The 16,004-nt window shown below is 37.3% G+C and overlaps 1 protein-coding gene across 1 annotated transcript in view; it reads right to left on the minus strand.

The window, feature by feature from the left end:
• CDH18 (cadherin 18, type 2) overlaps nt 1–16,004 on the minus strand; it is a 173,665-nt gene that overhangs the window by 39,309 nt on the left and 118,352 nt on the right. Inside the window, exons 5-6 of the mRNA XM_009883161.1 lie at nt 14,112–14,299; nt 7,170–7,423 (exon numbers count right to left, since the gene is read on the minus strand). Of these exons, the coding sequence (XP_009881463.1) occupies nt 7,170–7,423; nt 14,112–14,299 (442 nt within the window). The remainder of the gene's footprint in view (nt 1–7,169; nt 7,424–14,111; nt 14,300–16,004) is intronic.

The following is a 16,004-nucleotide window of genomic DNA, read 5'->3' on the forward strand; positions in this document are numbered from 1 at the left end:
CACAGCTTTCTCCTACAACTCCCTTCACTTAATATGCTGATGCTGTATGACCAAAATTTCAATGACTGAGTTTGAATCAAAAGTTCAGGTGTTATTCTCTCTCTAGTAAATACAAACTTTACAGTGGAAAAATAGTCCATAACCAAAATCCTCCACAACACTTTACATCTTTAAGGTTCTCAGACATAATAACAGGAACACATGAAACTTCATGGGTATATTCTTTCCTCTACATATGAGCATGTCTCTTAAAATCCCATTTAGTGAAAATTAACATCACTTTCTAAAGGCTGATGCCAAAAAGTATTGAACTCATGTCTATCTTTTACTACCAATTAATGAGTAAAAATAAGTTTCTCTCCCTGATGCAGGAACTGAAGAACTATTTCCTACACAATATTAGTTGTTATAATCCTATGAACTTGTCATTCATTATTTTTTCAGTATTGTATCTGAAAGAAAGGAAAAGAAGGCTGTCAATTTAAATCAAACAGGGGTAAGGCAACTTTGAATTCATTATAGCTTCTAGATACCAGGTATGGCGTTGGAAAGCACATTTTTATACTCATTAGTATATACATGTATCATAACCATTATGATACATCATCCATTTTAAGGCAATAACATAAGACCATTGGAAAGTGAGAAGCCAGAGTCAGGGCTGAGACTGTACTTGTATTCTTCACTAACTTAGCACAAAATTAACAGTCTGATATTCACACCAAAAAAAAAAAAAGGCAAAAAAAAAAAGGCAAAAAAAAAAGCTTTTCCTGACTTTCTTTGGTTATTTTTGTTTGTTACTCTGTTTTTGTTGTTTTGTTGTTGGTTGGCTGGTTCTGTCTTTCCTCAAAGTAAAACATTTGTTTCTATAAAAGACAACCTTTATGTTTCATATTTATATCCTCTGTGTTTTACTGCTTTTTTAGAAGTAGTGTCAAGAGCACAGTGAAGAAAGAAATTCATTCTCTAGTGACATCAGGAAGGCACTAAGACTATTTCAGTTTCCTATAGCTAATCAATTTCAGTCCCAGTGAATAAAATTCAGTATAGTGAGGTAGATTACAGATTGGTTAGGGTCCAACACAAAAATGATTTGAATTCCAGCATATTAATATAACAAAACCTAAGCAACCTTCCAATGATCCAACAAAGCATAAGCTTATTTTTGACTAAACCATGATAGACATCATTCTGAAAAGGGAAGATGCTTATATTTCTTATTTTTTGACACCACCATCCCATGCAGAGTGCTGATCAGTACCTATACCCTGTTTGCCAGGAGCCTTCTGTTAAATAGCTGGGAAAGACCATTCCTGCCCTAAAATACAAACAACCAAAATCAACGTAGTAAGTGGGAGTACTATGACCAGAGGAGACAGAGACAGATTTGGCTCTTGTACCACTGCATGACGAAGATTGCACAGCAGCAGCAAAAGGAGTGAGATAACGTTACACTATTTCTGTAATAGCATGACTTATTTCTCAAAAACTACTCTTACCAGGATCCAGTGTTAATAAACACCTTCAGTTCCTCATGTGACAATATCGAACTGGGATCATGTTAATATGAGGAAACTTCCCTATGTCATGCAACTATTTTCACTATAATATCAGAGTTTCAGAAAATATCATGGTCTTAAAAATATGCCTTTTCTCTTTTCTGAATCACTAACTTGGAGGAGGCTTGGGGAACAGCAGCAACATCGTTTTTCTGAAGACCACTGCACTGCAAACAGATTAGATGCAGTCAGAAAGCTCCACGGATCATCGGGAGTACACGTTGTGGCTCGATGGACTCACCACCCAAAAATCACCTACAGGAAGACAGCAGGGTATCAGTGGGGACTATCGCAGCCCTGAGGCAATACTGGCAGCCCTGGGCTGCTCCCAATGCACATATGTAACTTGCCAATTAAAAGCTGTTTTTACCCCTAATCTCTGAGGAAGTCTTCTGTGTATGGGTTGAGAAAAAAATAAGATCATTTCTAAGTAAGTATGGAGAGATTTAAAATTAATAATAAACTAAAATAAAATTATAATTAGAGCATTTAATAGTCATGCTTTTTTTCATGTTGTATGGGAAACTTTCAAAACCTGCTTGTGCACCAGATGTTATTATAAGGCATGACTTAACCCTGATCTTTTCAAGCAACAAAAGATTTTGGTATGGAAGCAGACTATTTGACGCAATGCAATGAAAGGGAATTAGTTTCTCATAAATGTTCCAACAAGGCAGTAAGCCTTGTGAATGAATTATAGTTTAGGATGTTTTCCATTGATTTAGAATACAATTTTTTAAGTAGATAGCTGTTTTTCAAACCATTCAAAAAATCTTTATCTTTAAAATTAATATATGATAGAGTTTTAATAACTTTTTTTAATGCTGTGATTATGTTTGCTTTGCATATTTCAATATAATAATTTTATTTGAAAACATAACATTTTTAAAAGTTTCTCGGAAAGAAGAAACTATTTGAAGAAAAAAAAAATTAAAAAGAAAAATCCTTTAAAACAGCCCAAATTGACAACCAGATAATGTCTGAATATAAGAAACCTCTAATAGCTATATTTGTTATTACAGAGGTTCTTCTGCTGTGGTTGAAAAAGTAAAACACTAGTACAAGCACTGGCACAGAGTCAGTGCCCTCTGAAGACTGCTCAGCTCAGGAACAAACTGAAATCACAGTGAGGAAAGAAGGACAAAAAAGCCTTTGTCTCCCTCTCTACTGATAAGAACAGAGGTTGTTATTTATTTTTGGGTTTAGATCAAATAACTATTTTTTAAAAGATTGCCCTTCAGCATTGTTAATTACTTTAACTACTCCTCTAACCATTATTCTGGTTATAAGAATTGCTCCTGCCACCAAAATAAACTGTTACTTAATTGTGCAGTGAACAAATCACAGCACTGTATCTCTTTTAGCAGCTGGACAGCAAAGAAGTGATATGGTTGCAACTGCGTGTGCCTAATGCTTTATCAATCTCACACACAGCAACGAGTGTCCTCTTTAAGGGGAAAGGACGCACAAGTGGATTAGGAAAAACTGCTAAGCAAATTGCTGCTCCATAGTTTGTCCTGTAGACCACACAGATCAGCTATGCAAGTCCTACCTGTATCTTTCTTCCCTGGAGACTGCGTGATCTGTGCTTTCTAGCAAAGACATATTGAATCTTCCTGGTTTTATTTTTATAATTACTATTTTTATTTTGAATGAAGTTGGAATTGCGTGGAAACAAAAGAGAGACGCCATCTCATTACCCTCAGACTATCTTTCAGATTCATCGGGGTTTCAGCCAAACAGTGGAGGCATTTCTTGCAAAACAGCACAGAAGGACATAAGTGCACTGTGTGCATGCTTCTGAGAAAAACAGCCGCCTCCGAGACACTTCTTCACTCGTCGCTGCGAGCAGAGCATGGGGCAGGACCCTGCCTCTGGTGGAGCAGCAGATCAGCCTGGTCAGCCTGGCCCCCTTCTCAGCTCATGCACCACTTCCAACTCACAGTTTCCCAAGCCGCGGCCAAATCTTAAAACAAGACAAAGCCCTTCTGCACCGTCTCAGTGTTTGCATGTGAAGTGAGGCGAGGGAAGGGGGGTTAAAGCTGCCTGATCCCAGAACAGTCTTTCTCCTCCTGCGGGAGGAGGCTCAAGGAGAACCTGAGGGCGCACCAAGCCAGCCTGATGCCTCTTCAGAGTCCCGTGCACCAATGTGTTAATCCAGGCCTTAGAGGATCAGCATCTTCATAAAAAGCCTGCACGCTCACAAACGATATTCATTTTCAGTTCCACCAAGATGGATAAAATGTGGCTAGAGAGAGGACCTGATCACAATATAATGATATGTCAATGATATCCGAGCTGCTCCTACCCTTGCCGAACCCCTCTAATGTAACTGAGGGCTGGCTCCTCTCACAGCTTCATGATTCAGTACATTTTGCTAGCACTTGTATTTTTTTCCCCATTGGATCAGAGACAGATGGAAGGAACAATGTAAAAATAAATGACAACAGGGGGAAAAATAGGATAGACAAATGTAAGGACAATTTTTCTCCTCAGTTACTTGAATAACATGGGTAATAAATACTCTGGTCTTAACCACTAATTACAAATTCCTGTCTGGGGAAAAAAAAAAAGCCAATACAAAAAGCAAAATATTTGGAAAAATTTTTCCTTCCAATCCCCCCATCTCCAAATTATTGCCTGTTTCACCCAGAAAATCTACTTCTGTCCTTCCCAGCCTTTGTAAAAAACTGCTGCTTCCCTTTTACCACAGTTGTCTTACCCCTTTCTAGACAAAACTTTAGGGGCCACAGAGGTTGAATTATGGAGGAACTAGTCAAAACTGAACTTGCCCTTCCTACTCCCAAACCACCATGATGGCTAATCTGTCTGACTGTGTTATCTTTTGTTTCAGTGTTATAGTATTAAAGCTACAGGGACTTGGCAGTTATTTTTAGTGAAATTTTCTAATTTATGTTATGATTTAGACACAAATACTATAGTGGCAATTTTTCAAAGGCAATAACTTGCCACTAAGAAATTGTATATATTGATTGTCTGACACTAAACATTTTGAATCTTAGACTATTAGCACAAAAGAACCATAAAAACCTGATGCTTTCATTGTTCTGCAAAAATTGTTTCATCTTACCAATACTATTACCCAGCAGATTTCAACTCAGTCCAGGGACTACAAATACATAATTAGCTTAAGAAAAACTGTTTTCCAAGTATATAATCATATGATTTCCACAAAGGTTACACCATTATGTCACAAAAAGGAATAGCATCAAATACATATTAATGAATAGCTTTTTTTTCCTGAAACACTTTAAATCCACTACCACCTTCGAGCGAAACTTTCATGTATTGTTCCACAAAATTCTCACACTGTATGTCATTTTAGAAAGTAACTCAACCCACTAATGAAGTCAGTAAAAAATGTCACTGGATCCTATTAAAGCTGAAAACATGTAACTGAAAAGTTTACTCTAAACCAGTAACGAATTCAAGCCCCAATACCAGAGCATTTGAGGTTAAATCCAAATGCTCTTAAATTTAGAAGAAGTCAAATTAATATCCATATGTATATTTTTGGCATCAATGCTTTTTCAAGCTTGCTGTGGGGGTATTTCCAACTTGATTTCAGTTCCTTAGTTCAGATCATGACCTATTTCCAAGCCAGTTCTGTTATTATATGAAGTATTCTAGCCAGAGAAGGAACACAGAAATCTTCCTTTCTTTTTTTTTTTCTTTTTCTTTTTAATGAGAACATTTTCTTTAAGAATGAATTGAATTAAGACTATCAAAATCTTTCCTTTCTAATATGTTATATATTCACCTAGTTTTCAAATTATGTATCTGACGCTGAAAGTGCTTGCTCCTCGGCACTTCTCTTTGCCCTAGACCTTGGCAATTGGAAGTGACATGATATATCCCTAGCAAAATCAGTAGGGTGGATTAGCTGAAGCATATAACAAAATAATGGCTTTCTCCTCAAACATGGTTTTGCAAAGATTATACTGCATGTCTGTGAGGAAAGGCACACCTAAAGAGTTCCTGCCTTGCACAGGCACCTGGGACAATTTCAGTGTGGGAAGTGTGCAGAGGGCCAGCACAATACCGGCATGACAGGGGAAAAACAGCGTTACGATCCTGAAGGGATTTACAGCTAGCGGTAGGATACTGTTGGCAGCAGGCCAGTGAAGGGCACCATTTTGCATGCGGTGGTAACACGTACCGGCCTTGTTCAGTGGGCTGTTTGGAGAGGTGCTGTTACAGGAACTAGTGCACACAGACCTTTGCTCAGACCGGTGGCTAGGTGGCGATTTTAGTGCAAACCAACAAAAGGTTGAAGATTACATTATTAAATTGAATCCATACAGACTGATCACGACACTGTTCTCACCTATGTTTCCCTTTATGTACTAAAATAAAAGACATAGAATCACAGAATCACAGAATGGCGGGGTTGGAAGGGACCTCTGGAGATCATCTAGTCCAACCCCCCCGCCAGAGCAGGGTCACCTACAACAGGTTGCACAGGACAGCATCCAGGTGGGTTTTGAATGTCTCCAGAATGGGAGACTCCACCACCTCTCTGGGCAGCCTGTTCCAGTGCTCCACTACCCTCAAAGTAAAGAAGTTCCTCCTCATGTTAAGATGGAACTTCCTATGTTCAATTTTGTGCCCATTACCCCTCATCCTATCACTGGGCACCACTGAAAAAAGACTGCTCCCATCCCCCTGGCATCCTCCCGTTAAGTATTTGTATGTATTAATAAGATCCCCCCTCAATGTTCTTTTCTCTAGACTAAAGAGACCCAAGTACCTAAGCCTTTCCTCATACGAGAGATGTTCCAATCCCCTAATCATCTTCGTTGCCCTTTGCTGGACCCTCTCCAGCAGTTCCCTGTCCTTCTTGAACTGAGGAGCCCAGAACTGGATGCAGTACTCCAGATGCGGTCTCACCAGGGCAGAGTAGAGGGGGAGGATGCCCTCCCTCGACCTGCTGGCCATTCTCTTCATGATGCACCTCAGGATGCCATTCGCCTTCTTGGCCGCCAGGGCACATTGCTGGCTCATGGCCATCCTGTTGTCCACCAGGACTCCCAGGTCCCTCTCCACAGAGCTGCTCTCCAGGAGGTCAGCCCCCAACCTGTACTGGTGCATGGGGTTATTCCTCCCCAGATGCAGCACCCTACACTTACCCTTGTTGAATTTCATCAGGTTTCTCTCCACCCAACTCTCCAGCCTGTCCAGGTCACGCTGTAAGGCAGCACAGCCTTCTGGCGTGTCAGCCACTCCTCCCAGTTTTGTGTCATCAGCAAACTTGCTGATGGTACACTCTATCCCTTCATCCAGATCATCCATGAATATGTCGAACAGGACTGGGCCCAGTACTGACCCCTGAGGGACACCACTTGTTACTAACCTCCAACTAGCCTCTGCACCACTAACCACAACCCTCTGAGCTCTATCTGTCAGCCAGTTCTCAATCCACCTCACTGTCCATTCGTCTAACCCACACTTCCTAAGCTTTCCTGTGAGGATGATGTGGGAGACAGTGTCGAAAGCCTTGCCAAAGTCAAGGTAGACAACATCCACTGCCCTCCCCTCTATCCACCCATCTGGTGGAATTCAGTCCCATATAATTTGGATTTACTATACCTCACTAAACTGTTGGCAGTGTCAGGATCTTGTGCTGTTACTGTGCCAACAGCAGTCCCGATCTTCGCATTTTCATAAACTTCCATGACATAGGAAGGCATAGTGAAGAGCGGAGGTTCATCCACATCACCAACAATGATCTTCAACATTGTGACATCTTTGAATGGTCCCAAGTGCGAAAAGCGGAAATCAAGGTGAGTATTTGCTCCTTCTATATTAAGTGTATATGACTTCTTTTTTTCATAGTTGAGCGGCTGTTGGCAGACAAAAAAAAGATTTATCAATGCCATTCTGTGTTTCAGTTTAGCCTGCTAGCAAGCTAACTACATCTCTTCTGTTTCCCTTAAATCACATTTCTTCACGTTACTGGTAAGGGACAGTATTCTGTGATATTCTGGCAGCCACTGCCATAATTTGTAATTAGAAGGATATACATGAAGCAGAATGGATTCAGGTTTTGTCTACAACAGAATTGTGGGCAAGGTACCACTTGATAAAACTCAGGGTTTAAAATGAGTGTCAGATTCCTCTTCCAAGATAATGTAAAGCCTCTGAATTGTATCACCTTTGAATTTTTATTGGTCAATGCTAAATATTGAGACTGATGTATTCTGAATTAAATCAACTTCATATTTTTAACTAATACATTTAATAGACAGTGATAGGGATACTAAAATTTTTTTGACCATCTTTTCTCTTAAATCCTCAACTGAAAAAAGCAACTCCTTGAAGGAAAAGACTCAGTTATGATAACAGACAGGAACTTAAATGTGTGAGAATAGCCTAAACATGTTCTTGTGTACTTTTCTAATTAGAAAGGGCGAATCCCTATATTCTAGACCATTTTCTTTTCAATTCCTCAACATCAACACTGAGAGACACAACTCTTCATCCTCTCTCACCGTGTGCTGCTGGGCTGCACATGGATTATGCAGTCATAAATGGGAAGAAAGTCTGCAAGTGGGGATATGCCTTCTACGGGGCCTAATGTTCCAATAAAACCCAATAGAAGGCACATCCCCAGCTGTATCATCCATCCATCAGAAGTGCCACAGCCACTTAAACATTGTCCTCTTATTTAAATCAATAGATTCCTACCAGGAATCCTACCTCTCTACTAAGAAGGAAGAAGCTGGGGGTCTGACTCATATATCGCACAGCACGGATATTTTCTTTCTTAGGAGACCATTTCTAGCTTGCTATTTACACATGTGAAAATTTCATCTCCCTCATTCAGCTGATTTTCAGATTATTGTGAACTGATTTTACTGACTTGATACATTTATTTTAACCCTACATTAGCATGCTATCACACTATCTTATTCAAGATGTAAGATAAACATGACACATCCAGCTCTCAACTCTTCCAGTGTCAGAGAGTTATGTAGTAGAGGGGACTAAAAGGATATTTAACTTAAAAGTATGCAAGTAATGAAGTTCCATTAGCAGATATAGAATTAAGCAATATTTTTACTGGAAGCCATGTTTACAGGACCACAACTATTTTGAGTTGGTTTCTTTAGTATCACTAAAGTAACTGATTACTTTCCATAGACAGCCCATTGAGAATTTCATGGGAGAATTTATTTTTTCTATATATTGTCTATTAGTTCTAGTTACTGAAAAGGCTTAAAAAAAATCCAGTTCCGTTCCAGGCAGTCATAGGACAGATTTCAAGCTTCAGATTGCTGTTTTTTAAATGTGCTTCTATCTTGAGCAAAAGCACTCGTTCTTAATAATAGACATGTCAATGCTTCCTACAAATTTCTGGCTTCAGCCAATTTATAAAAGAAGGACAGGTAGTTTAATATTTATTATCATACTGAGCAAAGCAGACAGTCTGTACAGATCTATATGCTACCACTAAGTTTCCAACAGTCTCATAACACAGGCATAACACTAAAAGAAGTTTCATATGCATGCAATTTTTTTTCCAATCAAAATTATTATGATATTATGGCATGGCAGAATTCCACTATGACCAGTGTCATTCTGTGTGGACCTGCCTGCCTGCCTGAACAGAACTTAGTACAAGTATTCAAGCCTCTGACCAAGGTTAAACTGGTATTTCCTGTCACCTCAGACAGTGGAAAAGTAGTAGTTCAGGCAAGAAATATGAGGAGCTCAATGTGTGATTTGTCAATGTCAGTGTGTATTTTGTAGATAAAATCTATAGTAAATTTGACTGATGATGTGTAAGAAAAATAGTTGGTCAAGATTTATATACGCTATATATTTCTTTGATTTCTCTTCTGCGTATTGAAGGGCAATTAGTTAATTTTCTTAACTCTAATAGTATAAGACTTTCTTTTTGTATTTTGCTTTCTCTGTCTCCCTTTCCTGAATGCAAAAATAAAAATTTTAAAGGCACGGAAATTTACCATAGCCTGATAAATCTATTACTATAAATAAAAAAGGCTAAGTATACTGCTCAATTAAATCAACTCATAAAGAAATATAAGTTTAGTAAATTTTAACTGAGATGTTATTCATTAATTTCTGTTGTATTTCTGTTTTGAGCAGGGAAATATTAAATAGTAATTTGCATTGCTCTGCAGCATATACATTCTAAGATTAAACAAGTTTACAATAGGATTGCAAATTGTAACTATGATGCCCTTTTGGAAAATTAACTTAAGTTTACATTGACAAAGACTGGACCAGGTTGTATAGGAAGATTAATTTCTCCCTGAAAACACACGATGAATAACACAAAGTCTAAAGTCTTGCTTTCTTTCTTTTCTGTATTTACTCAATCAGACAATAACACTTATTTTTGGCTAGAAATACCAGAATAATCCATTCAGATAATCAGAAAAAGCTGACATTTCAACCACAGCCAAAGCACTTTTTTACTTCCATTTTCTCATTTCTTCTTCCCATAATGTCTCCAAATTAAAGAATTAGATACTAGGACACAAGTGAAAAAGAGCTTACTCTTCTGCACTGTGATTTGCAGAGGTAAAAGAAACTTACTATTTTCAACACTGAGATATTTTAGACAGAGAAGACACATACTGTCCTAAGGTTTACTATTACCGGGGGTCACCACTAGTATCTTTTTATTTTTAGATTTTCCTTGTCCTCTCCTGAGGAGAAGTAAGGAAATTGACAAGCAAAGCAAGCCCTGTGATATTCCACATCTTTAAGCAGCTCACAAGTCCAGTTATTACGTTACTTTTACTTTTGATAAAATAATAAAAAAAAGAAATCTGGTTGCAATTTGAATTTACAGAACTGTATTTTGCTGGGCTTCTCCCTAAACACTGCGCATGTGTTAAAATTGATATTTATCTTATATTTGAAGAACAAATTGAGCCCCCATTTATAGCCTGTCTAATGCTGGACTAAGAAATTTGTTCATAGGCTCACCCACTATTTCAGGTAATCTGAGCTGTTTACCAGTAGGAGGTTTTTATTCCAGTCTTTTTTTTTTGCTAATTTATTCATCGTAACATTCAGTTTAAAATACCTAAACTGTTCTAATTCAGTAAGAGTTTGGGCATAAAAATGATAATGCAAAATAATTCATATTTATAAAGGAAATATTTCAACTATCCCATCAGAGTCACAATAGGACTCACAGAGAGGCCTTGAATATCAGTCACCTATCTCAGTCATTAGCTGTAGCTATAAGATGAGAGGCAGCACTTTCCTGTCTCGCTAGAAATGTAGATGATAATTTCTACATTTACTTAAAATTGTCCCAGCACTGAAGATCTTTAACTCTTTCCTGGAAAGAAAACAAAACATTTAAATTTTAGATGGACTTAAACCGCAGAATTCTATGAGAAGTAAGTAGCTGTTTCCTGAACATTTCCAGTCTCGTTACACAAAATGGAAGAGACATGGGCTGTCCAGACCATTTTTTTCTGGAAAGCCTGAATGATACTTGCTGGCTTGAGGTCAGGAAAGTTCTAGTATACTTCTCCAAAAGTCACAAGAAGGGACGAACATGCTGACCAGTCATTCTCTGAAGGAACCAGACGGTAATGGCTTTCACTGTGCTATTTTGTTTTGGTTTCCTCTAGCCTCCCACTCAAATGAGAAATTGCATGAGGCAAAGGGGGAATCCTTCACAACAGTTTGCAATCAACCCTTTGTGGCAGCATCTTTGAGGCTGAAGGGTGGCTCCACAGGGCTTGTCAATAGGGGAGATAATGAAAGTACCAGGTCATGCCAAAATGAGACTAGAAAAAATTCCTTCCAACACTCACAGACTTTGCAGACCTGTTGAACAGCCTAGCATGGACACGCTGAGAAATTTGATCTTTGCATCAGAACCCCAAATAAGTCAAGTTTCAAAAGGTTTGAGGAGGACTTCAGATATTCAGACACAATAACATATTTACTTCTAGCTTTTCTGATGCGCCCGTGTTGTGGTTTAACCCCAGCCAGCAACTAGGACCATGCAGCCACTCGCTCACTCCCCACCCCCCACCCCATAGGGCAGGGAGGGAGAAAAGGAGGGGAAAGGAAAAAAAAACTTGTGGGGTGAGATAAAGACAGTTTAATAGAACAGTAGCAGATGACGATGATGATGATGATAATAATGATGATGATGATGATGACAGTAAAAGAACATACAAAATAAAGTAATATAACACAAGTCATTCTCAACACCTGATGAATGGTTGAACAGCCCTTCCCGAGCAGTGATCGTAGGTGGCTGCCCACCAGCCAACCCCCATTTATATATCAAGCATGACATTTATGGTATGGAATATTGCTTTAGCCAGCTTGTCCTGTCTATGCTACCTGTCAGTTGTTATGGGAAGCTGAAAAAGTCCTTGACTAAGGTAAATATCACTTACCAACAACTAAAACAATATGTATTATCACCATTCCTCTCATATCAAATTCAAAACACAGCAGCCACTAGAAAGAAAATTAGCTCTATCCCAGCTGAAACCAGGACAGCCTACTATATATTCTTCCAGACAAGTATTAGAGGACAAATCATTCTATTCTACTGTTATAGAAGGTACTGGCATCTGATAGATGAAACAAAACCAATTCTGTTCTTAGTGAAGATCATCTGTTTTGGGTAAGCTAAAAAACTAATTCAACTTCAAATACAATCTAAATTAAAGGTAATTACAGCACACAGTATATAATATACTTATTAAACTGCATACAAGATCTGAGTAAAAAAAAACTTTAAAAAGTTAGATCACCTTTTTCTACTGTACAAGGAGGTATTATAACTTCTCTGAGGAAAGACTGGAAGTATTCCACACCGATTTATGTAGCTTTAAGTTCTGAATTTCTGCTCAGCTGAAATATAACATTACCTAAGCAAAATGTACCCCTTCTTGTCTTGATGGGAAAATGACTCAAATCCATGTCATGTGTATGTATAAGAACAGGCAACATATGCTTTTTTCATACTCTAAAATATGGTGAAAATTCCTCTGCATCTATTTTGCCTGCCAAAACTAGTAGGAAATGTGATTTTACACTTTTTATTTATGGACTCCTTCCTTTTGTTGCAAATTCTTCCTTTCTGCTTCATGTTCTCAATATGCAAAAATGTATTTAATGAACAATAGTCATGGTGAACTTTTAAACAGAGAACAATGGTCATTTTGAAGAAGAAATAACAGACTATGCCATTAGCTACATCAAGGCCACCAGGAAATAAGTTCAGTGGTATAAAAAAGACAGAGCTTACTTCTGTGTGGCTGAAAGAGGTGGGTGTTACACAACCTTTATAAAAGACACTGAATTAAAGCTTTTTAAGATACTGGGATTGATAGGAATCCTTTGTAAATCATTATGAATTATGAAAATTACATTTCCTTACATATTTTTTAAGATGTTAAATAAAAATTGGCATATATACATATCTATTCAGTTGCAAAAAATAACATTCTTTATGATAGTTTTTATTTATTCTCTTTTCCCTCATTTCTCTGGTTTTCATTCCTCCTACTGTTAATCAGACCCAGAATACACATTACCAAATATGAATACAAATTCACTTTTATTTTTTAGGCTGTATGGATATAACTGATGCCTACAAGACTCAGTAACAACAAATCCACATGAGAATTGTTAATTGTTGTCTGTTAGTCTAAGTGAAAACTCAAATGGACAAAATATTTCCGTTTGTTGGAAAAGTTTAAAAAAATATTACTTAAATATAATAACCCATCTCTCTGGGTTATCATGAAAGTAAAGTTAAATCTAGCCATAGAATATTAGCATAAGTTGGAAGACACTTCAGGAAACATGCATTACAAACTCAGTTCAGAGGACTTAATATAGAGCTGAAATTATCTATGGAATTAGATTTGTGCATGGAATTCAGTTAAGAATTAAATTAAATGGCAAGAACACTTTATAATTAATAATTTAAATAGAATGGGATAAATATAGGAAATTAATATAAATGATAACTGTGTGATGGCTTGACCAGTTACATTTTGAGTCTTTATAGCAAGTTGGTATTTACATTACACAGTGCACAATAGCGGGCCCTTTGGATGACAGCTGGCAAGTAAGTCAGAAAATAACAATCTGTGGAAACTGAATTATACATTTATTCCCACAGATAAACTTTCTATGTCAAGATTCATATAGTTTGGGGAAAAAAGTACAACTTTCTGCGAAATTTTACTTCTTTAAAAAAAAAAATTCAGAAAAATTATCTTAATAAAAAAATTGAGTAAGATTTAATTTATTATAAATATTAGATATGACCATTCAAAAAGTGCAGAAGATTTAAATTACTGTTTCTTTCCTTGAATCTTTTCTCCCTGCCTTTTCTGCAAAGATTTAAAGTGTCTCAGGAAGCAACACAGAGCAGCTTACACTGCTGAAGTTCATGGTTCAATAGGCTTACACTGTAAAATATTTTCATCATCATATCTGCTTATTCATCATTCATCATTATACTTTAATTATGTACGCAGGGAACTTTCAAAGTCTATTGCTTACCTTCTTCAGGGAAAGAATCCCTTCCCTTGTTTCTTTGTCAGTAGATATGGAGAACACCCCAGAGCCATCACCATTTATAATTGTGTACTTCATGTCTGCATTTGAACCAGTGTCTGCATCATTTGCTTTGATTTTGCCAACTGCTGATCCAACTTGAGCTGATTCAGGAACATACAGTTGATAATGTTCTGAGGGGAGGAAAAGAAACAAACACAATAGCTTGGAGATTTTCTTGCCAAACTAAATTAGAGAATGGTTATGTGCTTGATACCATTCTGAGCAAATGGAAGAGTATTTCGTATGCAAAACTGTCAAATAAACCTATGAACTTATTTATATTCATGAAAGAATTCAAAAGGGAATGGTATTTTACTTGGGATGCCTTCATTCCCTATTCAAAATCTAAATTACCTAATGCAGGATTTTGGTTTTCACAGTTATTTTGCTGTTCATCACATAACACAGAAATTAATTCTGAAGCTTACTTCACACCAGTATTTTTAAAAGTTTATCTTTTCCATGACCAAAATACATTTCTCTTCGTCAACTTATTATCAAACGAGTAGTCAAATTTTGCAACACTGAATCAACAATATTTTTTTTTCAGAAAAATGTAGTAAATCTTAATATTTTACCATTACCACTTTGTAGTGTTTTCGTTGCAGCACAAAACACTTTGCACACAAATTTTATTTGGTATTCATGGTAAAGGAAAATGAACATAATGGGTACATAAAAGCATTACAAATTGTGCCCATAAAAAGCATCCATAACAACCATGACCTCCTTTCAGTGTTTTTATAGCCTGTTAGGTTAATCATTAGAAAATGAAATATTTTTTTGAAAAAATGACTTTCTTAACTGTCCCTATCCTTTTGGATTAGATCTCCTAACAGGTACAAAATTGCCTGGGGGACAGGAAGGTGCCACAAGGAGAAAAAAAGTGGCAAACAGACTCAGTGTGATTACATAAACCTCAATTTCCGTCTGAAACTAGGCTAGAAAGACAGCTCAAAGTCATTTTCTCCAACAATGCTAGTGTTGTAACACAGCAGGGATGCTGCAACCTACTAGCACTGAAAAGAATATACATTCAGTAGAAGGTGTGCACATACCAACCTGCCTCCCTCCTCAAACAACCTCCCATCCAAATCCCTCCCCAACAGTCTGCACAGTTTATTACACACACCAACCACCAACACAGAAAAGAGAGCAAAATAACAACTTCTGTTGTTACATATCTTCTGAAACTCTACAGACTTTCTTCTATATTCCTCTTATGCATTCTGCAATAGTGGATGCTACAGTGCAACACTGAGGTGCAGGACAGTGGATCAGAAGACGCTGCATATCAAAGCTAAAATGTTGTTACAGTTTGTGGAGTTTAAAGCAGCTAGCATGGCTGCAGAGATGCCCTTGGTGAGCGTGTAGAAAGAGAAAGGCAAAAATGTAAATTGAATTCAGAGATTAAACCTGCATTATGGCAGAAAGCCACTATCTGTTGGATGGACTGAAGAAATTATGAATCTACAGAAGTTGCAATTGCAAAGGGAATGGATGTTATCACTAAAATACAATTCACTAAATTTAGACACCTGTTAGAAAGTAAAATATTTTATTATAAATTTATCTAATTCCTTGCATGATGGTTCCTAACCCTATTTATAGTCTTGAATTGGTTTTGTAATGCTAGCCCATAATACTAATAAACAAATAGTAGTGTGAGAAGCATGGACAAGTGCACTAAACTTTGTTAGTCCAAAAGGAAAGAGAGGTTTCCTGGGAAAACAAAAAACAAGTTACCATGCATCAGGGAAAAAGTACAATTTACCACGTAAAAAAGAAAATACCAACACTGATCTAACAGGAAAATTGCTTAGTACTTGATTCAAT

This window comes from Charadrius vociferus, unplaced genomic scaffold, assembly GCF_000708025.1.
Source record: "Charadrius vociferus isolate BGI_N301 unplaced genomic scaffold, ASM70802v2 scaffold153, whole genome shotgun sequence".
NCBI lineage: Eukaryota > Metazoa > Chordata > Aves > Charadriiformes > Charadriidae > Charadrius > Charadrius vociferus.